This window comes from Danio aesculapii, chromosome 20 (assembly GCF_903798145.1).
Source record: "Danio aesculapii chromosome 20, fDanAes4.1, whole genome shotgun sequence".
Classification (NCBI taxonomy): Eukaryota; Metazoa; Chordata; class Actinopteri; order Cypriniformes; family Danionidae; genus Danio; species Danio aesculapii.
In genome coordinates, this window is record NC_079454.1 from 51,433,341 (window position 1) to 51,459,156 (window position 25,816).

Sequence of the window (25,816 nt, forward strand, 5' to 3'; positions counted from 1 at the left end):
TGAGTACTTTTATTTTTAGATTTTAACAGATTTGTGTGTGTTGAGCATCAGCTAAGATAACCTTAGCAGCTGTCAGCTTTAATTGTGGGGAAAACTGAATAATTTTGAGCTTTTGTCAGCTAATTTCATCTTCCAGGTTTAAAATCATTTTTGGGGCGGGATCAAAATCAGTGACAGCTGCTAGTGGAGTGATGATGCGTCGTTTTCTCATTATTATTCATAGCAGAGTTTTCGTATCCTATGAGAAGACCCTGCTTCTTAATTATTCACGAGAGCACTTGCTTTCCGAAGGCAAGGTAGACCTGCCAAGCTGTGAGACCCAATGACTGGATGAGACTGCGTCCATGCACCCCACGGGTTGTAAGTGTTTGTTTCCATGATCCACAGAGTTTGTTGCATGTTTTTCCCAGCGATGCTCTCAGGCCATGTTGTCAGGGTATCTTGTTTGCAGCAAGCATTTTTGTAAGGAGAGCTGTACAAGAATTGAAGAATGTTGGACTTTGTCTTTTATCAGTTGAGTTTGTTACCATTCAGACACATCGCCTATATCTGTGCTGCTGTGTTCGCATATGTTAAATCCTCCAGATTACCGGCAAGGCTAATTAATGGTTGAAATAGATCGAGAAAGAGACGTGCTGTACTGCTCTACTGTGTCTGCATTCAGACTTGGGGATTCAGGAGGAGAGAAGTCCTCCTTATTTATAGTGTTTATATAAACGTGATTATCTTTATAATGATATAACAAATTGTGGTTATGTGTTTATGAAATTACGATTAACAAATGTAGCAGGGCATTACATTACTGTTTATTTCGTTGCATTTTGACTTCATAAACTATACAATCATGGGTCTCCTCACGGTTTGTGTCTCATTTTGTGAGCCTATTGATAGTTGTCCACTCTCTTCTTTTTCCCCTGCCCTGCCAGCCACGCCCACCCCTCCCTCTGCTCCCAGCGCTCCACGCCCATCATGGAGCATTTTTTGAAAGATTTCTGAGGTGACTTGAACTGAGAGAGAGAGAGGGGGGGGGGGGCATGATCCTTTAACTGGATAGGTTTCCTGATTTCCATTAATTAGACAGATGTTTTGATTACTCCAATTTAATTTAATCAATAAAAAACATTTCCTTAAAAACAATAATTGCAACTAGTAATACATATATAAATCATTATAAATCAATTTGTCAGTTTATTTCATCTTCCGAGTTTAAAATCATTTTTGGGGCGTGATCAAAATTAGTGACGTATCGCTCATCTGCTAGTGGAGTGATGATGCGTCGGTTTCTCATTATTATTCATAATAATATTACCATAGCAGAGCTTTCTTTTCCTATGAGAAGACCCTGCTTCTTAACTATTCATGAGAGCACTTGCTTTCCAAAGGCAAGGCAGACCTGCCAAGCTGAGAGACCAAATGACTGGGTAAGACTGCATCCGCGCACGGCACGGGTTGTTTGTTTGTTTCCATGATCCACAGGGTTTGTTGCATGTTTTTCCCTGCGATGCTCTCAGGCCATGTTGTCAGGGCATCTTGTTTGCAGCAAGCATTTTTGTCCAGAGAGCTGTACAAGAATTAGAGAATGGCAGGCTTTGACTTTTATCAGTTGAGTTTGTTACCATTCAGACACATCACCTATATCTGTGCTGCTGTGTTCGTATATGTTTAAAATCTTTTGGATTACCGGCAAGGCTAATGGTTGAAAGAGAAAGAGACGTGCTGTACTGCTCCACTGTGTCTGCATTTAGACTTGGGGATTCAGGAGGAGAGACGTCCTCCTCATTTATAGTGTATATAAAAACACGATTATCTTTGTACTGATATAAATTGTGGTTATGTGTTTATGAAATTACAAATAACATATGTAGCAGAGCATTACATTACTGATTATTTCATTGCAATTTGACTTTATAAACTATACAATCATGGGTCTCCTCACAGTTTGTGTCTCATTTTGTGAGCCTATTGATAGTTGTCCACTCTCTTCTTTTTCCCCTGCTCTGCCAGCCACGCCCACCCCTCCCTCGGCTCTCAGCGCTCCACGCACATCATGGAGCATTTTTTGAAAGATTTCTGAGGTGACTTGAACTGAGAGAGAGGGGGGGGGTTTCATGACCCTTTAACTGGATAGGTTTCCTGATTTCCATTAAACAGACAGACATTTTGATTAATTTAATCAATAAAAAAACATTTCCTTAAAAACAATAATTGCAACAAGTAATACATTTATAAATCAATTTGTCAGTTTATTTAATCTTCCGAGTTTAAAATCATTTTTGGGGCGCGATCAAAATTGGTGACGTGTCGCTAATATGCTAGTGGAGTGATGATGCGTCGGTTTCTCATTATTATTTATAATAATATTACCAAACTTTCTTTTCCTATGAGAAGACCCTGCTTCTTAACTATTCATGAGAGCACTTGCTTTCCAAAGGCAAGGCAGACCTGCCAATCTGAGAGACCAAATGACTTGGTAAGACTGCATCCGCGCATGGCACAGGTTGTTTGTGTTTGTTTCCATGCTCCACGGGGTTTGTTGCATGTTTTTCCCTGCGATGCTCTCAGGCCATGTTGTCAGGGCATCTTGTTTGCAGCAAGCATTTTTGTCCAGAGAGCTGTACAAGAATTAGAGAATGGTAGGCTTTGGCTTTTATCAGTTGAGTTTGTTACCATTCAGACACATCGCCTATATCTGTGCTGATGTGTTCGCATATGTTTAAAATCCTTTGGATTACCGGCAGGGCTAATGGTTGAAAGAGAAAGAGACGTGCTGTACTGCTCCACTGTGTCTGCATTTAGACTTGGGGATTCAGGAGGAGAGAAGTCCTCCTCATTTATAGTGTTTAATATAAACACGATTATCTTTGTACTGATATAAATTGTGGTTATGTGTTTATGAAATTACAAATAACATATGTAGCAGGACATTACATTACCGGATATTTCGTTGCATTTTAACTTTGTAAACTTTAAAATCATGGGTCTCCTCACAGTTTGTGTCTGATTTTGTGAGCTAGCTGACAGTTGTTCGCCCCCCTCTTATTCCCTGCTCTGTAGGCCACGCCCACTCCTCCCTCTGCCCTCAGCGCTCCACGCCCATCATGCAGCATTTAAAAAAATCTGAGCTAGACCTGAACTGAAAGAGGGGGGTTTCATAACCCTTTTACCTTGATAGGTTTCCTGATTTCCATTAATTAGACAGGCGTTTAGATTACTCCAATTTAATTTATCAATAAAAAACAGAATCCAAAAAAGTGAATTCAGAAAAAGCACAGCAGATCTGACATGCCGCTAACATTGTTATGCGGTTGCTATGGAACTGTGAGTGGGTTATTACTCTTCAAGCCTCGGGTGTTCTGCTCTCTAGATACAACCCAAGTCCTTCCTTGAATGCCAGCGTGTGGGATTTTTTCCTCCTATTTCATCATCCACCGGTTGAAAGTCTTGAGTCTGATTACTTAGAGAATTTACAGCACACTTACCATAGGTTTAAGCCTTTATATTCACTCAATATGATTACGCCGTTCCTCTTTGTCACGGTCATATCTGTGTGATCTCCAGGCTTCGGTCTCCATCATCTCCTCCTGACTAATCTTGCGACTCGTGTAATTTCCTCTCGGCGGTGACTGACAGTAATTCACTCGCTGTAATGTCATTTGGCCGCTTCCTTCAGCATCAGACCCTGTTTTTTTTTGCTCTCCATCAGCAGTTTTTGAAGTTCGGCCTCCTCTGATGCTGCACTCGTTAGATGGAACTGAACTGAGCTTTTCTGCACTATAATAACATGTCTCATTTATACTTAAATTCAATATCCTCGGGCACTTTTCATTTGCATATATTTATATATACAGTATATAGTTTTAATTTGCATATATTGCAGATATAAAGTTGAAGTCATTCGCAGTCCTGTGAATATTTCTGATATTTCCCAAATGATGATTAACAGAGCAAGGAATTTTTTACAGTATTTCCTATAATATTTTTTTTTCTGGAGAAAGTCTTACTTGTTTTATTTCGGCTAGAATAAAAGCAGATTTTAATTTTATTTAACAACATTTTAAGGTCAATATTATTAGCCGCATTAAAGGTGCAGTAGGCAGTGGCGGTTCTAGACCAGAGTAACTGGGTGGGGGGCCGGGGCAGGGCCACTTGTACTTTTAGAGGACACACGTTAACATACATCACAAACTACGTCTTTTTTTTTCATGCATCACTCTGCAATCTTCATAAACAAGCTAATTATCACCATATATCAAGCCAAATATTAAGCCAAATATCACCATAGTTTTTCTATAATTGCACTTTATAACTTATACTTGTATCCTGCACTTGCTGCTATTGCACTGCTGGTTAGACCAAAACTGCATTTCGTTGCCTTGTACTTGTGTAATGACAATAAAGTTGAATCTAATCTAATCTAATCTGATCTAATTAAATAACTTAAACTCTAAATAATGTTCCCCGTTAATGATAAGTCATGATGGTAGGATAACACATTTTTAACATTCAAATACATCAAGGCCCATTTTTGCTCCTGTAAACTTTAAAGAGCCCATATTATACATGAAATAGGGTCATATTTAGGTTGTAAGGGTCTCCAACAACAGTCTAATATGCATGCAAGGTCATAAAACACTTTGATGGTCTTATAATCTGCATTTATTTTTACCTAATTATCCCAGCGACTCCCATATGAATCGTTCAGTGATTCATTTGTTCCCAACCCCCTCCTCAGCGCGAAGCTAATCTGCGCTGATTGGACCGATGACAGCCTGCTGCGATTGGTCGACAGTGACAGGCTTCAGCACGAGACAGAGTGAAATGCCCAGCAGATAATCAACAATATAAAAGTAGTCACAGTGCACACGGGCTTCATAGTGTAAGGCTTTTTTCACACACACACACACACAACCCTCCTCAGAAGAACTGGGGAGATCGACGCGAGTCTCTCTCTCTCCCTCTCCCTCTCTCTCTCTCACACACACACACAACGCTCCTCAGAAGAACTAGGGAAAGCGACGCGAGTCTCTCTCTCTCTCTCTCTCTCTCTCTCTCTCACACACACACACACAACGCTCCTCAGAAAAACTAGGGAAAGCGACGCGAGTCTCTCTCTCTCACACACACACACACACACAACGCTCCTCAGAAGAACTAGGGAAAGCGACGCGAGTCTCTCTCTCTCTCTCTCTCTCTCTCTCTCTCTCTCACACACACACACACACACACACATACTGGTTTTTGTGAATTACCAGGACACTGCAGCCCAAACTGGTGTGTTGGTGTATTAGGGGGACACCCCTTTTCACTTGCTGTACAGAGATGTGATGAAGATCAAAAAATCTATTTTGACCCATACAACACAGATTTCACTTTAAAGTTTGTTTACACAAAACACAATCTATAATGTAACAACCTGAAAATATACCCAATTATGAGGACAATTAATAATTTGACAAACAAGCTCCGCCTACGACACAAAACTGTATTATAAAGACTAATGTGATTTCTAAGGACACTAGCTATACAACACACAAAAGTGTCATTTGAGTGTATTAAAGGGACATACCTGATCTATGAGGACCAATGGTTTAACACATACACAATAGTAAAGACTGTGTGTTAAAGGGACATACCTGATATATGAGGCCCAATGGTTTAACACATACACAATAGTAAAGTCTGTGTATTAAAGGGACATACCTGATATATGTGGACCAATGGTTTAACACATACACAATAGTAGTCTGTGTATTAAAGGGACATACCTGATCTATGAGGACCAATGGTTTAACACATACACAATAGTAAAGACTGTGTATTAAAGGGACATACCTGATCTATGAGGACCAGTGGTTTAACACATACACAATAGTAAGGACTGTGTATTAAAGGGACATACCTGATCTATGAGGACCAATGGTTTAACACATACACAATAGTAAGGATTGTGTATTAAAGGGACATACCTGATTTATGAGGACCAATGGTCAGACTCAGCACATGGTCCACACATTGTGCAAGTATGTAAAATAATTTTGTATAGTACTGTAAAAACCTTACCTTTGATAGTGTGTATCCAAGGGTGTACTATTTGGGAGTGACATAAGGGATTGTCTGTCTGTCTATCTATCGATCTATCCACAATGCAAGTCTAGCCGGTTGTTTGCAGACAAACCCAGAGTGGGTGATCATATTTTAAGCAAAGAATCAACATTCAAACCAGCGGTGGACATATAACAGTATGCACGGTCTGTGAACAACGAGCAAAGTTTAATTTTAACAACATTACAGTAGTTGCCCTTAATATTTTACATCACAAGACCATTTTGTGTATCAAGAAACATCCTGTGTACTGTGTGTAACGAAAAAACAAACGCTCTTAATGCAAGTGTAAAGAGGGGATCTTAAATAATTTAACTGTTCCTAAAACATAACAGTTAAACTAAACATTGCTAAAAGCATATCCATCAACAAACTTCAACAGCAGAAGAATATTCCGCTTGCATATAAACAAAAAGTAAAAAAACAAAAACACCTAATGAGAAGGTTTCTTTTTTAGGGTTAAGCCTCGATTCCTGACAAAATCCCTAATGTTTTGGAGTGTGCGAGTAGCCAAAGCTGGATGCTCAGCATTCTTGCACTGCTGGCATTCAATTTTAGTGGCGAGTTTACCCCCAGCTATGTGGTCGCGGAAGTGCCTCTGTACTGCTGAAATTTCAGTTGAAGACCAGGCTCGTTTCTGCTTCCTTTTAGCATCGTCCAGATTTTTTTCAGCAGAATTTTCGTGATTCCCTACAAAAGAGAAAAACAGGTTCCTGAACCCTGGGGTGAACATTATGACGACCAGAGCTCCTCTGCCTCTTTTCCCAACCAGCCACACTCTTACCAAACCTTGTCTTTAATCAAGTCCTATTGTATAGATCACTAATCCGTAAGAGTAAAAAATTATGGGCTGCTGTTTTCATTAATCATGTTTGTTTTAGTAATAGGAGCAATTTATTTATTACGTTTTTTTGTTACATCCTTGTAAAATTGGTTTTAACTGTTGGCTCAATGTTACATCCCTCATATATCACATATCAAATTGTAAATAAAAGAATGAAATTAAAGACCTGACTTCATGGTTGCTTATTTCCTAATATAGATTTAGGCCTGTCACTATTTAATTCGTTTAATTTGTCATGTTTAATTAATCATAAAGTCTTCTCAACACAGCATTTCCGCTCCACAAAACAAAACTGCTGCAACTAAACAAAGTTTTGCCAACTGTGCGCTAGCTTAAAGTTCAGAGCTTATAAGAGACCGAGGCTAATATGCACGCACACAGGATTAACTATGGCTGAGGCACCAAACAGTGAAATGGTTTCCTCTGAAGAAGCCCCTGAAAACTTTTTGCAAAACGTGCCATAAAAAGGTTGCTGATAAAGGATCGAACACATCTAATCTGATGCAGGACCTGCAGGATCACCATCCAGCTTTGCACGCTCAAGTAAAGGTTATGCATAAGTTCAATTCTGTGACAAATTACTTGAATGAAATATGTTGGTAGGAAATTAAATGTTAATGAATCAACACTGTAGCGGTGAGAGTTGTGCATGGCTTTCAGTGCAACCTAAACAAATTGTGTTGACGAATTATTACAAATTATTAAAATGATTATGTATGAATGAAAGCTCGCACTTCAAAACAAACCCAGGATTTGAATAAAGCAGTGGCCTATTTCTCCAAAGATATGATGCCATTTCAGATTGTGGAAAAACCTGGATTTCCTGATCTGATGAAAAAGGCAGTGCCACAATACAATGTTCCTACAAGAAGCTCCACAAACAAAATCCCAGCCATGTAAAAGGTAGTACAAGCAAGTGTGGAGGAACACCTGGCAGAGGGTGTGTGGTTTGGGGTTACCACAGATCTGTGGACCAGCCATGGTGGTGGAGGAGAACCCTTTACAGTTCACTACCTCTCTACTGTTTGGAAGCAAAAGGCTCACTGTTTTGAGACTCTTTATTTTTTCAGAAGACCACAGCAGAGCATATCACTGAAATTATAGAAAACATGCTCCTGGACTGGAAGATAAAAAAAGAGAACCTGTCTGAAATTACAACAGACAATGCCAGTAATATGAAGAAAGCTTTGCATTATTTCCATGTGTTTGGTTTCCTTGCAGTGAGGGCCTCATCCACCATCACCAAAAAGAGCCTGTCTGGGCTATTACAGCAAATCACCAGTGCAAAGAAGAACAGGTCACAAGCTTCAAAATGCTATCAAACATGTGGAAAACATTCCAATGCTTTCAAAAGTGGCCAGATAGTACCATGGTTTTCCTGCAACAAGTGTGCCCTCGGAAAGGATGTTTAGCGCAAATGGCCACATCCTGTCTCCTCATCAGTCACGACTGAGTACTGAGAATATGAACATGCTTACATTTCTGCATGCTTACTGTACTGCATTATTCATTTATTCATTTTCAAAAGGAGGCTATATTGTAAAGTCAAAAGCCAGTTAGAGCTTTTTCATTTTCAATGTCTCTACTCTGGTCCAAAAAGAAAAAAAAAACACTCAATGAAAATATCAAACAATTTTGTAATATAGTTGATCACAAGTGCCTTTAACTACAGTTGTTCTCTTCAATAGGTAATTTTTTTTATTCTTATTTTTATTTATTTATTATTCTGTTATTTATTTTCAGTGTAAAATTGTTACTGGACTGGAAATGGACTATTATTTGTTTTTTATCATTATTTTGTGCTATATTATTTTGTTACTGAGCAGCAATAAATAACACTTTAAAATATGAGTTTTCACGTGATTTTCTTAACTAATAGTGTTTTGAAATGAATTAATGAATAATAATCACTGTGATAACCGTAAAACCATGATTATTCCTCAGACTATAATCGTACAACCAAAATCTATAATTGTTGCATCCCTACCTGTCACAATATTCAATATATCGACCTATCGCACAATAAATGTACATGACCTTAATTTTTGGTAATGCAATACATCACCATTTATATTTACATAAAAAACACAATAACATAAAAAATGTTAAGTAGGGATTGTGTTTCTCAGCAATAGTGTTTATGTTATCTTATTTTTCAGAGGAAAAAAAGAAAAAATCTGTAGATGGAAAAATCTCCATAACAGTTCTTAGTCCATTTGTCTTTTTTCTATTTGTAAGAAAATGTGGATTTACTGTTTATTCAAGTTTTTTAAGGTATCTAATATTTGAACACTTAATTTTTATGATTTAAATAATTTATGAATGAAATCTTTGTTCATCAATTGAAAGTGCGTGGCCTTCTTGCATTATTATGCTGTTATATTATGATTTTACATTCATTGGCATAAAACGGTCTTAAAATGTCAATAATATCACTTATTGGGATTATTTTATGGGGCAATATATCGACCAACAAAATGTTATCATGACAGGCCTATATAGAAAACATTAAAAACATTTTTTTCTCATCATACCTTGAGATGAGCCTCCAAAGGAAGTCTCAATATCTGTGAATAGACAAATAAAACCCTATAACAAACAGAAGTATTGCTTGGTCTGCATGAATTAAATTAAACCTTAATGGATATGCTGGCTGAGTGAGGTAGATGATCATACCATCTGAGGTGCCTGGTGGGTTCACAACAGGCTGCCTAGCTTTCTTCATTCCTGTGGCATGAATAGTATGGCTTTGTATATAGGTTCTGATGGAACATACTCAAACATTTGATAAATTATTCTACACATTTAAGTGGAAACTTTAAATCTCTAGCAAAAAATCCTCCTTTATTATAAAACCAGCTAAAATGATTGATCTAAAGAATTCCCTAGTACAGTGTTCTTTCTTTATATGATTGTGTGCTTTTACCAGGTTGTTCGTGCTCTTCCCTCCTGCTGTGATATTTGTCCTTCATGCAATGATCTTAAAAAAAAAAATACACATTCAAAACATGGAAACACTTCATGGCAAGTGTGAATCTCATGAATTATCAGGAACTAACACAAGCTCAGTCTTTCATTCAGGACTTCATGGATGAAAAACACCTTAAGACTTTAAGACGAGTACATCATCATGATTTATGTTTATTATGCACAATCATGGTTTTCATTGTTCACAAAAAACAAGGTCTTTACTATACATCGTAGATAAACCTATGCTCATGGTACATGTTTCAGTTCAATTCATTTTGAATTATTAAAAGGAATATAGAAAAATAATCAATATTACCTCATGCATGCATACAGGCTAGAACAGTATATCAATTAATGTGAGAACTGAATATGAGATATTAAGTATGTTCATGTCTTCTTCATAGTAGCCTATGAAAATAGGCTATATATAGACAGAGCACAACACTGGCCAATCACAGCACAGAGTATGCGAAATTTGTTGACATCCAAATACAGCAGTCTTACATCCAAATACAGACTGTATATGTCACTCATTCTTTACACAGTGCAGAGATTGTGAATACAACGGCTAAACAAAATTTGTTTGCAACAATAAGTTTAAGCACAGGTAATTACCATTCTGATTAGCTGTCCCAACCAGAATCTCTCTGCACTGTGTAAACAAATAAGTGACGTATACACGAGACAGAATACTACTATGCCAGAGCATGTATTTGGTTTTGTCTGTGCATGTTTTTTGACTCTCAAAGCCATGGGACCCATTGATTGCCATATATGACTGAAAGACTGCAGCGGTTTGAGTTAAAAATCATTGTTTGTGTTCTACTCAAGAAACAAAGTCATCTACATCACTGACTCCTGGGGGTAAGCAGTTAAACATCACATTTTCATTTCTGGGTGAACTATCGCTTTAATAACACACTGTTTATCAGTATTCCAGTGGACCAAGTTACCACCGTACTTGAGGGGTCACACATAATGAGGTCATGAGAAATTAATGCTTAGTTGATGATGACTACTGTATTTGGATGTCAACAGAATTCACATACCCCAGTGTTGGGGGTCTGTCCTTTTACATGCAGGCTGCTATGAAGACGTGATGTGAAGACATATACGTGCTCATCACTCATCATCATACTGTAACTCACATTAATTACTGTTACTGATATACTTTTCTAACCTGTATGCATGCATGATTATGCAGATTTTTGTATATTCCTTTAATAATTCAAGCAGTCTTACTTGATTGAAAAAAATAATAATTCAGTACATGTACCATAAGCATAGCTTTACCCATAATGGATATTAAAAGACTTGTTTTCTGTGAAAAAGAAAACATCATGATCATGCATAATAACCTATTAATCATGATGATGTACTCCTCTTAGTGAATGTCTTAAGGTGTTTTTCATCTATGACGTCATGAATAAAAGATTTTGAACTCATGCTAGTTCCTGATAATTGAGATTTTAATGGATGAAGTAATACATAATTCTCTATTAATTTATGCATTAATTCATGGTAATTCATGTACCCATACTGTAAGGTGTTCCCCAAAAACTTGCATCATTTACACAATATTATAATTTAAGCAATCAAAAGCAATTTAAACTGAATTTTAAACATTTATAACACTCATTTTGGTTTCTAAAGTATATATACTTTTGATATATGTGGGTTTGAAGTTAAAGTTTTAGTATTGTCATACCTTTAGATGGGCCTCCTAAGGCAGGGTCTGTATCTGTGAATAGAAAAATAAAATACTATAACAAACAGCAGCAGTGTTTGGTCTATATGAATTATGCTTCTGTAACATCTCTGAACTACTGTATAATGTTTTGGTGCATCACATGGCCCACTTCTTACACTGACATTACTGATTTGATGTTTGTATGTTTATGTGTTTTTACCTGTTTCTGTTTGTGTCTGTGGATGTGCCTCCTCAGCATCACTGTCTTCACTATGTTCCGAATCAGAAAAGTCTAACTTGTCTAAAAAAAAATTGAGTATCAAGTAAGCTTAACATTGCTAATGTTAGAGTAAAAATAGAAGACATAGTGATAACTATAAATTTTTGGTGAACATTATATTGTTAAGATCTATGGTCCGTACGTTAGGGATTATCTTTAGGATATGAATATACTTACAGTAAACTTCAAAATGTCATTTCAAAAAAACAACTTTAGTAGCATTACCTTCAATTTCAATTTCTTCTAGGGTTTTGCCCTGGAGATTTGAAAGAGAATCTTTCTCCACAGCGAGGAGTAACTTTGAAATCTTGGCCAGCTGGGTTGTAGCCTCTGGAAGTCGATAGTATTCTCTGTGCACACGAATATCGTGGCCCAAAAAGTCCGCAACTTGGTCCAACTCGTGGTTTTTCAGGTTAAGCACCTGCGACAAAGTTGCCACATGTTTGCGCAGTTGGGTCGACCGGAGGAGTTCCGGGTTTTGTGCACCACACTCGTGTGCATAGATCCTCAGACAGTCTTGTCCTCTATAACAACTCAAACAGCTTGGTCGAGCAAACAGGAATTGGTTTTCCTCAGGGATGTCACACTCCCTTCTTCTGCTTATGAGGAGTGTTAAGGCATCAACCATGTCTGGTGACAGCAAAACTGCCACTTTTCGCCCCCTTTTACCCCTAATTTCCACCCGACTGAAATGTGTACAAAGTTTTTGTTCAAACTTTGTTAGCCCAACAGCAACATCTTTATGTAGGGGAGCTGTGTCCCTCTCTAGAAAACCTTTGAGTTGCATTTTTGCAACCTCTCCTCCACGTCGCCGGTTGAACAGTATTATTTTTGCAAGGGTTGCTTTGCATAGGTCACCATAGACTTGTGCTGATGGCATCTGTTTCAAGTTCTCAGAGGCTAAATCAACAACCTTTTCAAGATGCTGGTGAAGACATTGTACATCCTCTGTAAAAGGGAGGGTAGATGGCTTGTTAAAGCGCCCCTCATTCAAGGTGGTCAAAGCTGTGTGGGAAACGAGTTCAGACCACTTTGCATCATACAGCTTTTTGAATGCTTGGGTTGACTTTATCCCCTCACCATCTTCTGCCATTAGAGCTCTGCAATGTACAATGTCACATATCTTATTCAGTGAGTGGCCCAACTTAAGGGCAAGGCTTGGAGTCTGGAATGAGTGTTTTCCATCATCAAACCCAGATACCTTCTTGACAGCCTGGATAACCACATTGAAATTTGCAGGTCTTACAGCATCTTCAAGAGTCTGTAAAGAAAATTCCTTTCTCAGAATCAGCAGAAGTCTTCCAACTTCCCGGAGCTTCTGTCGAATATAGTCATATTTAGTGGGATCCTGCCCATGTTTATTGTAAAATGACTGGGCCAGCTGAAGAATGCAAAAGTCACTCCGCACAGCAGCAGAGATGTCATCGTCTTTCATCATAGTTAGCAGTTTCCAAACACCTTGTGATATTTGTTGGCAGAGGGCTGCATTAGACATTGTTGCCAAAGACAATACCCTACTTCTTCCTGGCACTGCCTGATCTTCCACTGGTTTGGAAAGACAATTTCGAACGTGTCTCCAGAGATCCTTTCGGAGAAACATTGCATGGCAATACATACAATGCACGTAATCTTTTGATTCATATCTTTTCTTTGGCTTACGTTTGATTTTTAACAATCCAGTCCCATTCGCTAAAACATCTTCATTGTGTTCATAGTTCCCTTTGTTCCGCAGTTTGTTCAGAAGTTTTAGACGCTCTTTGGAATGTTTTGGTAGAGCCAAAGCCCGAGCAACATCGACGTTGGAATTCTCATGGATTTTTAAGTGGCGTGTAAATTTTGACTGTGGTTTTCCACAAATGTAGCAGTAATTCTTTTTGCTTACTGAGGAAGATATATTTGAAGAGTGTAAAGATGGATCATCCCCTGTGCCTGTGAGATCCTCAACAGTGTTTTCAGAATTGCCAACGCTTACATCAATGTGAACTTTCGATATTTGTACTTGTTTGCCTTTCTTACTAGGCATTTCAAGCTGTGCTGTGCAGACTGGAACTTTTGGGAGTAAATCTTTACCTATGACACTGTCTTGGCATGGTCTACCATTTTGAATTTCTGCAGTAGATTTGATGCCGAACACGTCAGTATTTTTAATGTTTAAGAGTTTTTCTGGAGAAGCTTTGCTTGTGTCTGAACTTTCTGAGACAGAATTAGGTACATAGTCCTCATCCGACATGTTCTCACTGGAAAATTCTACTTCAGAATCCTGAAACAGTAATACATATCTTTTGTACATACTCAGAAAACTTAATTCTAAGGAAAAAAAATTGCTGAATAATAAAACATATCTGACTATTCAATAAATCATACTTACGGATGTTAAGGGGTCAGGTTTGGGCTTCACATTTTTATCATAGCAAGTTTTATGCCAGAAGCGGGAACAAACTAGATTGAGCGTATAATAAACAAGATTGGTTTCATTTGATTAAAAGGTTATTCAAGAAAAGATGCTTTAAAAAATTATAGGTAAAACAGTGATAGATGATCAGTGTGTTTGAAAGTGTGGCGATAAGATAAAAAACAAAGAAAGGAGAAGACTAATATAAATATGAATCGATTACACAACTACACAGGCAGATAGACTGAGAAAGAATGAAAGAAAGATAGAAAGGTCAGCTTTTTCAAGCTAATTTAAAGATAAATTTAGAATGTCAAGATTACACAGTTTTAGGGTTTCAATGGTAAAACATTTTTAAAAATATACAAATTTTCAGAACAAAATACTTACCCTTACATCTCACACCAGCCCACTTAAAAGCGGAATAAGGACCACTACAGCAATCACATTTATTCAAGCTTGATACTACTGAGGAAATTATGACATGTTTACAGTTCTGTTGGAAAAAAAAAAGTTATAGATGATTAGAAGAGATTATACTATATTACTTTAGTTGGGTGGTAAAGGCACAATAGAATACATTGATACAATATTTAAATTGGTCTCTGATATTTATATAGAAGGCATGTGGCTTAGGTAAGGGCAAATATGGTTTTATCTGTCCATATTATTCAACAATGCCAAGGTAAATTTCAAGGTTTTTCATTCTATGGCACCTTTAAGACAAGGGGCTAAGGTTTAAACAAGTTATTTTAATTTCACAAATACCAAAATGTATATCACAAATGAATTGCACTGTTCTGAATAGTATGACAAAAGCAGTAAGTATGGGAACATACGACACACAAACCATGGTGCCGTTGGACAAAACACACACTGAACTTCTACCCATCCCCCACAACGTGACAAAAGCAGTAAGTATGGGGACATATGACAAAAGCAGTAAGTATGGGGACATACGACACACAAACCATGGTGCCGTTGGACAAAACACACACTGAACTTCTACCCATCCCCCACTACATGACTAAAGTAGTAAGTATGGGGACATACGACATATGATACACATGCTAGCTCAGAATGAACCATCCTCCATACTATTGTAAATTAAACAATTCCTATGAGTGATGATACATGGGGCAACTTTTTGAGCAACGTTGCGGGGCAACTTAGGTCTTTGTTGGCATCAGTGGGCAACCAGATGAGACACAGGGCCCATGACTGACTTAAAGTATGCAGATAAAAAAATTGTTACCCATTCTCAGTGGGGAAAGTGCCCAATCAACATTGCTTAAAAAAAGTTGCCTGGCAAGATTGCTCAAAATGTTGTCCTGTGTATCATCAGCCTATCGCTATCTTTCAATTCTTTAAGTTTGATTGTAATTAAAAATCACTGTTGTTGCCAACTAAAGAACATTTAAGAAATAAATGCTTATTAAATGCTCATTTACCTGTTGAGTGTTGTCATGACATGTCAGCTGAGAATCAGACGTTGTTGAGATCTGAAAAGTTTTAAGTACTGAACATTAATTTTGGATAACACGGCAGTACATGGTGATGCTTTGAGTATCCAAAACAACTAATGTGAAAATTACATAATACAAGTGAATTCTTAGATCAAACAATCAGGATATGTGAGAATTCATTGCAGCACACAGTCCTAATCATCTGTAATGTTAAAGTAATGATTCTACATCATCTAACCAAAGTTAATGGAGGTTTAACTACCTGTTGAGCATTAGAAACACACACTTACCTCGTTTGACCCATTTCCTGCTGCACAGCTGACCAAATCATGCACCTGTTGTTCAGTCTCAGAACAAACCTGTAAAATATGAAAGATTTGTGTAATCAGATTAACAAAAGGTCAACTATACAATGTTATAAAACATTTTTTATGGAAATTTTAAAGAAATCATACAGTTTATAAGGATTTTGAATCATCTTACCAAAGTTAATGGAGATTTAACTACCTGTTGAGCATTAGAAACACACACTTACCTCGTTTGACCCATCTCCTGCTGCACAGCTGACCAAAGCATGCACCTGTTGTTCAGTCTCAGAACAAACCTGTAAAATATAAAAGATTTGTGTAATCAGATTAACAAAAGGTCAACTATACAATGTTATAAAACATTTGTATAGAAATTTTTAAGAAATCATACAGTTTATAAGGATTTTGCATCATCTTACCAAAGTTAATGGAGATTTAACTACACTGTAAAAAATGGCCGTGATTTCAACGGTAAAAAACTGTAAAAATACTACAGTAAAAATCTGTAACCTGGTTAACGGTATGTTTCCTTAATATATACAGCGAATAACCATAAATTGACTTTCCCAGTTCCCTGTATGGCACATCACTTTTTATGCTTTTTGTTGACATTATTATGGATCTTTGCAGTTGTTTCTCCATCAGTGATGTACATTAGAGATTTAGGTTTCATCTAATGTTGATAAACAATGTTTTTTTCATGACTTAAATTTTATTTGTTTTACCATACTGGTGTTTAGTAGCTGTGTGAATGACACTGAGCACCTTCTATATACTGATACCCTTTACTGCTTGTGGGAAAAGTTGTTAGTGATGAGCTTTGGTTCATTATATAACTTACTCATCACCACCTGCATGTGGCTGTGTTAACACGTCTAACTGTGTAACAAAATATGTGTAGATGTTGGTAATTCAAAATACAGACATATTACCTCTATAAATTAATGAAATACGGTAGTTTACCATAAAAATGAGGAATTACTTTTACGGTGTGTACCGTATTTTTAACGGTAAAGTACTGGCAACCACAGCTGCCGTTTTTTACCGTATATTTTACTGATTTATTTATTAGTGTACTTGTTGAGCATTAGAAACACACACTTACCTCCTTTGACCCATTTCCTGCTGCACAGCTGACCAAATCATGCACCTGTTGTTCAGTCTCAGAATAAACCTGTAAAATATAAAAGATTTGTGTAATCAGATTAACAAAAGGTCAACTATACAATGTTATAAAACATTTTTATGGACATTTAAAAGAAATCATACAGTTTATAAGGATTTTGCATCATTTTACTAAAGTGAATGGAGATTTAACTACCTGTTGATCCTTAGAAATACACACTTACCTCCTTTGACCCATCTCCTGCTGCACAGCTGACCAAATCATGCACCTGTTGTTCAGTCTCAGAACAAACCTGTAAAATATGAAAGATTTGTGTAATCAGATTAACAAAAGGTCAACTATACAATGTTAAACACTTTTTATGGACATTTTAAAGAAATCATACAGTTTTTCATTCTATGGCACCTTTAAGACAAGGGGCTAAGGTTTAAACAAGTTATTTTAATTTCACAAATACCAAAATGTATATCACAAATGAATTGCACTGTTCTGAATAGTATGACAAAAGCAGTAAGTATGGGGACATACGACACACAAACCATGGTGCCGTTGGACAAAACACACACTGAACTTCTACCCATCCCCCACTACGTGACAAAAGCAGTAAGTATGGGGACATATGGCAAAAGCAGTAAGTATGGGGACATACGACACACAAACCATGGTGCCGTTGGACAAAACACACACTGAACTTCTACCCATCCCCCACTACATGACTAAAGTAGTAAGTATGGGGACATACGACATATGATACACATGCTAGCTCAGAATGAACCATCCTCCATACTATTGTAAATTAAACAATTCCTATGAGTGATGATACATGGGGCAACTTTTTGAGCAACGTTGCGGGGCAACTTAGGTCATTGTTGGCATCAGTGGGCAACCAGATGAGACACAGGGCCCATGACTGATTTAAAGTATGCAGATTTTGCAAAATTGTTACCCATTCTCAGTGGGGAAAGTGCCCAATCAACATTGCTTAAAAAAAGTTGCCTGGCAAGATTGCTCAAAATGTTGTCCTGTGTATCATCAGCCTATCGCTATCTTTCAATTCTTTAAGTTTGATTGTAATTAAAAATCACTGTTGTTGCCAACTAAAGAACATTTAAGAAATAAATGCTTATTAAATGCTCATTTACCTGTTGAGTGTTGTCATGACATGTCAGCTGAGAATCAGACGTTGTTGAGATCTGAAAAGTTTTAAGTACTGAACATTAATTTTGGATAACACGGCAGTACATGGTGATGCTTTGAGTATCCAAAACAACTAATGTGAAAATTACATAATACAAGTGAATTCTTAGATCAAACAATCAGGATATGTGAGAATTCATTGCAGCACACAGTCCTAATCATCTGTAATGTTAAAGTAATGATTCTACATCATCTAACCAAAGTTAATGGAGGTTTAACTACCTGTTGAGCATTAGAAACACACACTTACCTCGTTTGACCCATCTCCTGCTGCACAGCTGACCAAAGCATGCACCTGTTGTTCAGTCTCAGAACAAACCTGTAAAATATGAAAGATTTGTGTAATCAGATTAACAAAAGGTCAACTATACAATGTTATAAAACATTTGTATAGAATTTTTTAAGAAATCATACAGTTTATAAGGATTTTGCATCATCTTACCAAAGTTAATGGAGATTTAACTACACTGTAAAAAATGGCCGTGATTTCAACGGTAAAAAACTGTAAAAATACTACAGTAAAAATCTGTAACCTGGTTAACGGTATGTTTCCTTAATATATACAGCGAATAACCATAAATTGACTTTCCCAGTTCCCTGTATGGCACATCACTTTTTATGCTTTTTGTTGACATTATTATGGATCTTTGCAGTTGTTTCTCCATCAGTGATGTACATTAGAGATTTAGGTTTCATCTAATGTTGATAAACAATGTTTTTTTCATGACTTAAATTTTATTTGTTTTACCATACTGGTGTTTAGTAGCTGTGTGAATGACACTGAGCACCTTCTATATACTGATACCCTTTACTGCTTGTGGGAAAAGTTGTTAGTGATGAGCTTTGGTTCATTATATAACTTACTCATCACCACCTGCATGTGGCTGTGTTAACACGTCTAACTGTGTAACAAAATATGTGTAGATGTTGGTAATTCAAAATACAGACATATTACCTCTATAAATTAATGAAATACGGTAGTTTACCATAAAAATGAGGAATTACTTTTACGGTGTGTACCGTATTTTTAACGGTAAAGTACTGGCAACCACAGCTGCCGTTTTTTACCGTATATTTTACTGATTTATTTATTAGTGTACTTGTTGAGCATTAGAAACACACACTTACCTCCTTTGACCCATTTCCTGCTGCACAGCTGACCAAATCATGCACCTGTTGTTCAGTCTCAGAATAAACCTGTAAAATATAAAAGATTTGTGTAATCAGATTAACAAAAGGTCAACTATACAATGTTATAAAACATTTTTATGGACATTTAAAAGAAATCATACAGTTTATAAGGATTTTGCATCATTTTACTAAAGTGAATGGAGATTTAACTACCTGTTGATCCTTAGAAATACACACTTACCTCCTTTGACCCATCTCCTGCTGCACAGCTGACCAAATCATGCACCTGTTGTTCAGTCTCAGAACAAACCTGTAAAATATGAAAGATTTGTGTAATCAGATTAACAAAAGGTCAACTATACAATGTTAAACACTTTTTATGGACATTTTAAAGAAATCATACAGTTTTTCATTCTATGGCACCTTTAAGACAAGGGGCTAAGGTTTAAACAAGTTATTTTAATTTCACAAATACCAAAATGTATATCACAAATAAATTGCACTGTTCTGAATAGTATGACAAAAGCAGTAAGTATGGGGACATACGACACACAAACCATGGTGCCGTTGGACAAAACACACACTGAACTTCTACCCATCCCCCACTACATGACAAAAGCAGTAAGTATGGGGACATATGACAAAAGCAGTAAGTATGGGGACATACGACACACAAACCATGGTGCCGTTGGACAAAACACACACTGAACTTCTACCCATCCCCCACTACATGACTAAAGTAGTAAGTATGGGGACATACGACATATGATACACATGCTAGCTCAGAATGAACCATCCTCCATACTATTGTAAATTAAACAATTCCTATGAGTGATGATACATGGGGCAACTTTTTGAGCAACGTTGCGGGGCAACTTAGGTCATTGTTGGCATCAGTGGGCAACCAGATGAGACACAGGGCCCATGACTGATTTAAAGTATGCAGATTTTGCAAAATTGTTACCCATTCTCAGTGGGGAAAGTGCCCAATCAACATTGCTTAAAAAAAGTTGCCTGGCAAGATTGCTCAAAATGTTGTCCTGTGTATCATCAGCCTATCGCTATCTTTCAATTCTTTAAGTTTGATTGTAATTAAAAATCACTGTTGTTGCCAACTAAAGAACATTTAAGAAATAAATGCTTATTAAATGCTCATTTACCTGTTGAGTGTTGTCATGACATGTCAGCTGAGAATCAGACGTTGTTGAGATCTGAAAAGTTTTAAGTACTGAACATTAATTTTGGATAACACGGCAGTACATGGTGATGCTTTGAGTATCCAAAACAACTAATGTGAAAATTACATAATACAAGTGAATTCTTAGATCAAACAATCAGGATATGTGAGAATTCATTGCAGCACACAGTCCTAATCATCTGTAATGTTAAAGTAATGATTCTACATCATCTAACCAAAGTTAATGGAGGTTTAACTACCTGTTGAGCATTAGAAACACACACTTACCTCGTTTGACCCATCTCCTGCTGCACAGCTGACCAAAGCATGCACCTGTTGTTCAGTCTCAGAACAAACCTGTAAAATATGAAAGATTTGTGTAATCAGATTAACAAAAGGTCAACTATACAATGTTATAAAACATTTTTAGAAATTTTAAAGAAATCATACAGTTTATAAGGATTTTGCATCATCTTACCAAAGTTAATGGAGATTTAACTACCTGTTGAGCATTAGAAACACACACTTACCTCGTTTGACCCATCTCCTGCCGCACAGCTGACCAAAGCATGCACCTGTTGTTCAGTCTCAGAACAAACCTGTAAAATATAAAAGATTTGTGTAATCAGATTAACAAAAGGTCAACTATACAATGTTATAAAACATTTGTATAGAAATTAAGAAATCAATTAGTTCAACCTCAGAACAAACCTGTGTGAATTCTAAATCAAGTACTAACACTTCTCCACATGGTTAAAAACTGTTTTTACTGTAAACTTTGTCTTTCAATTAAAGTAAAAGGATTATTTCAATCTGTTAATACCTTTCTTCTCCAAGGCCAGTCAGAATCTCCATAATTATACAATATCTCTTCCCCAGGACTTATGTCCTTTACTGCAAATAAGCACAGATGGGGCTTTCCGTCCACTCTGATTGTTTTCATTTTGCTATTGGGGTTCACATGATCATCATTGACGATTCTCCCTAAAGAACCGTCTTCTCTGGCAGCATCAACCCTGAAACAGAACACAGTGCTAACTCCAAGATGTAATATTGACTGAATCATACAATAGGAAAGTTTCACAGAATAATAATAATAATAAAAAGTTAATTCTAGTTTACCACTGCTGCATCAGGAAATGCAAAGTTTGTATATCTGGGTGACCTACAACTTTGTAAATTTGAAAGACAATGTAAATTAAGTACAGCAATATACATACCACAACTGTTTTCCATCACAACGAAATTCAAATAAAAAAACTTCAAGTGCAGCATGATATACTCTGTGCCTTCTTTCATATTCTTCTTTAGTTATGACTTCCCCTCGATATTCGATAAGAAAATCTCCCTTTTGAAAGTGGCGACAGCTGAACACTCCTCGACCTAACCAAGAGCAGATCAGTCAGGGTAAAAGTTAAAACAATACTTAAAACATAGACAATTGTGTTACTCACCTTTAAATGAATTTATATATTTTATTTCAAATCCATCCTTATCTTTGAGCATGGATGAAAAATATGCAGCTTCATCCTTTGGTTTTAGCTTAGTCCTCCGAGACCTTGTTGCTGCCATTTCCTGCAAAAGCCAGATGATGTATTTTGTCACTTTATGAAATTATAATAATTCTGTTTTTTTAGACATCATTGACCAAATCAATTATGAGTTTACACTTTTATTTGCTGTAGAGGGCTTAAATATAATCAACAGGGATCATTCTGTACTACTTGCAGGTCAGTAAATAGCACCAGTGAAACAGGAAAAACATCTTAGACCTTACAAATGTGTTTAGTATTTTTAACAATCTGAAACATGCTGCTTTTCTCCTTCTTAACTACACTGTGACTGTCACTAAAGGCAAACATTATGATTATAGCTATCAGACTTTTATATACAGTATATAAAACCTCTACAGAGACCTACAGCAAGGCTAAAACTAACAGCCGGTCTGACAACACTGATTACTATTTCTGCACAATTACAGGAATAACCTTCACAAAGAACTGTAAGGAATTACAAGGACCTGATTTGGGATCTGATCTGACACACAATATAGTTTACAATTAAACAGCTGTGTGCCCTGAAAAACATCAAGTTCACCATTCCCATATGAAAAATACTGTAGTGGACTACTGTACTATAGTAAACTAGAGTAATAATCCTTGATACAATAGTGTTTTTTAAACTTACCATAGTAAAAATAAAAGAATACTATGGTTTATCAACTCACAATTATTACAGGATACTTAAGTGTAGTAATCACTATAACATACTGCAGTAAACTACGTCAAATACTACAATATTTTTCCATGTGGTCTTTCGTACATTAACCCAATTTTCACTGAACTGCCCAGATAGCAAAATAAATTTGACCTCAACCTGGCATCACGACTTATTTAGCCATTAGCCATTAACTTTTAAACCCAAAACATACATAATACAAGCGATTTAGTTATTGCTTATATGTATTTGTCAGACTAGAAAGTTAATTGTTAATTACTTATACATCCTTATATTCCTTATAGGTCGTGAGAAAACGCTAGATAAAGCTTACAAACGTGACCAAAACTAGCCTGTTTAACTGCTTTATAACGTTAACTAATATAATATAATGTTTCATTGTTTGTTGAGTTTTATCATCAATCTTACCTTAAGTGTCTTCAGAGTGGCGCGCTCATTATCTCAGCCGGAAGTGACTCGGTCGGAGGTGGAGGAGGAAAATGATTCCAATGATATTGCTTCTCTGTGTTTTAATTTTTATTGTTGTGGTGTGGACCTTGTTATTCCTTTATATTTAGAACGATTTTACAAACATATTTTTATCGTTATCGTCCTTTGTGTGAATAGGGTAAAACACTGCTTAGACAAAACACGAATTTATGAGGACTTCTCACCCTTTAGCCAATCAAAACCCGCGATTCCATACACACATGTGAATATTCATAAGGAGGTGCAGTACCAAGACCCACCTACAGGGGCGCAGTTCCGATACACACTGTTAACACAAAGTCTGATGATTGTGAACTATATGGACTTTTAGAGAAAATTTGAATTTGAGCTCCTTACACATGTAGAAGCACTTCTACATTGCCTGAATTATGAGGACACCGGCACTGTCCTCATAATAAAAAATGTCCTCTTAGTGTGGCGTGTATTCATATGAAATGTCCTCTCAAATCACAAAAACCCACACACACACACACACACACACACACACAACGCTCCTCAGAAGAACTAGGGAAAGTGACACGAGTCTCCTGTCTCCTAGCTTACGATCGATCGCCATAGCAACGACAAACGGCAGTGGAACGCGAGCTCACAAAAGCCTTTAGCGTTAAATCCGTAAACAAAGCGGCACGCGTCGCGTTTTTAACGTGGCTTACATGTGATAAGAGAATATAAAGAGTAACCGCATGTACTGTACCAGGTTAACAACTCATCTTTGGGTAGAGACTGTCAATATTATCCATCTGAGCACAGCGTGACTTCATTCGACCGGCGGCGTCTGTGTGTGTGTGTGTCTAGTGTTTTTTCTGTGTTAGTGGGCGGGGCCGCAGGTTTCAAATCTCCCTGGTGTGCGCGCGTAACTACTGGCGAGGCTTGTGTTTCGTGGCTGCGTCATCGCGAAACACCTAATGACTCGTTATCAAGGCGACTCGTTTGAAGCACTATGAGTCGACTCTTTTATACATGAATCAATAGTTTTAAACACTGTACACTTACAGATTTAAGCCTTAGCTGGATATTTCACTTCACTTAGAGCTGTGTTACACACTACATGGAAGGGCATTTTCAAAAACCCATAATATGGGCTCTTTAACAGATGCATGTCTTTTCTTTCTTTTTGGCTTAGTCCCTTTATTAATCTGGGGTCACCACAGCGGAATGAACCGCCAATTTATCAAGCATCTGTTTTACGCAGCGGATGCCCTTCCACAACATAAAATTACCTTAATGTAATGGATGACATGGTGTCATCCGTCCTCCAGCGTGCAAAACTAATTTAAATTTTGATTCAGGATTTTAAAAAGTTTTGATTCAGCAATTTAGTTTACCACTGCCACTCTCTCTCTCTCTCTCTCTCTCTGCATGCGCAAACGCAGATCTGCGTGAACAGTTGCAAATGTACAAATCTACATTTCAAGAGTTCCCACTTAGATATGCTTGGCGTATAAAGCAGGTTTGGCATGCTGTCCCGGGAGAGAACCCTGAGCTCGGAGATATTTGAGCCCAGAGCCCCCGCCCGGTCGATAAGCATATCAGGAGATCCGAGATCAGGTAGGTCTCGAGAGCTCCCCCTTTAGAAAAGGAGGAGATGGGGTGGAAGGGGGGATTCTTCCAAACGAAGATAGAGCAGTAGGAAGAAAATGATCCATTTATAGTAAACTAGGATCACTCTGATTGGATTATTACAGATTACAGATGAGTGGCCAGACGTGCTCAATCATATCACGTGCTCCACTCGAAATTAGTTTATGAAACTTCACTTGTTGACAGACAGTTTGAGCTACTTATCAGAATTATGTGTATTATCGGCCTGACAATTTTTAATTGGACAAATATGTTTAAGTCTTATGCCTCACACAGAATATAAAAATACATAAAAATATATTAAGATCATTTACTTTAACCCAATGGTCTCAAACGCAATTCCAGGAGGGCTGCAGCTCTGTATGGTTTAATTCCAACCACCTCCAACTCACACCTGCTTAATAGTCCATAGTAGCCTTGATAAGTTCTTGATAAATCTGTGTTTGATTAGGGTTGGAGCAAAACTGTGCAGAGCTGCGGCCCTCCAGGAATCCAGTTTGAGACCTATGCTTTAACAATTACTATTGGAATGTGAAGAGACTTTCAACCAGCACAACAAGTTACAAGTTCCACCTTTAGGCAATATTTGTTTTGGATTGTCTACAGAACAAATCACTGTCTTACAATGTTTTTACAGAGTTAAGCCTTTAAATGTCAATATAAGCTGAATACTAGTGTCTTGAAAAATATCTAGTGAAGTATTATTTACTGTCATCATGGCAAAGATAAAAGAAATCAGTTATTAGAAATGAGTTATTATATACAGTAGAAAATATCTTCTCTGTTAAACAGAAATTTGGGGTTGGAAATATACGGGGGGAGGGG

At 37.1% G+C, this 25,816-nt stretch overlaps 2 protein-coding genes and 1 long non-coding RNA gene across 3 annotated transcripts in view; 1 reads left to right on the forward strand and 2 right to left on the reverse strand.

Moving 5' to 3' along the window:
• The window catches only part of fut8b (fucosyltransferase 8b (alpha (1,6) fucosyltransferase)), a 206,031-nt gene that overhangs the window by 118,454 nt on the left and 61,761 nt on the right, over positions 1 to 25,816 (forward strand). The gene's annotated exons all lie outside the window — the stretch shown is intronic.
• LOC130247848 (uncharacterized) lies at positions 6,225 to 12,711 on the reverse strand. Its single transcript, XM_056481323.1, has 7 exons — positions 12,112 to 12,711; positions 11,827 to 11,907; positions 11,625 to 11,657; positions 9,873 to 9,926; positions 9,623 to 9,673; positions 9,481 to 9,513; positions 6,225 to 6,792 (listed from the first exon to the last, which is right to left on the reverse strand). Exons 1-7 carry the CDS (start codon positions 12,671 to 12,673, stop codon positions 6,536 to 6,538), a joined length of 1,071 nt encoding a protein of 356 aa, XP_056337298.1. The 5' UTR covers positions 12,674 to 12,711; the 3' UTR covers positions 6,225 to 6,535.
• LOC130247849 (uncharacterized) lies at positions 13,600 to 14,730 on the reverse strand. Its single transcript, XR_008839579.1, has 3 exons — positions 14,669 to 14,730; positions 14,255 to 14,325; positions 13,600 to 14,146 (listed from the first exon to the last, which is right to left on the reverse strand). It is a non-coding gene; the product is annotated as an uncharacterized LOC130247849 (long non-coding RNA).

Excerpts from the sequence above, each read along its gene's own strand:
- LOC130247848 (XM_056481323.1), bottom strand. The coding sequence starts at position 12,673 with ATGCAACTCAAAGGTTTTCTAGAGAGGGACACAGCTCCCCTACATAAA. Across the intron at positions 11,908-12,111 it reads AGAAGAAATTGAAATTGAAG|ACAAGTTAGACTTTTCTGAT; the intron begins GTAATGCTACTA and ends ATTTTTTTTTAG. Across the intron at positions 9,514-9,622 it reads CCCACCAGGCACCTCAGATG|ATATTGAGACTTCCTTTGGA; the intron begins GTATGATCATCT and ends GTCTATTCACAG.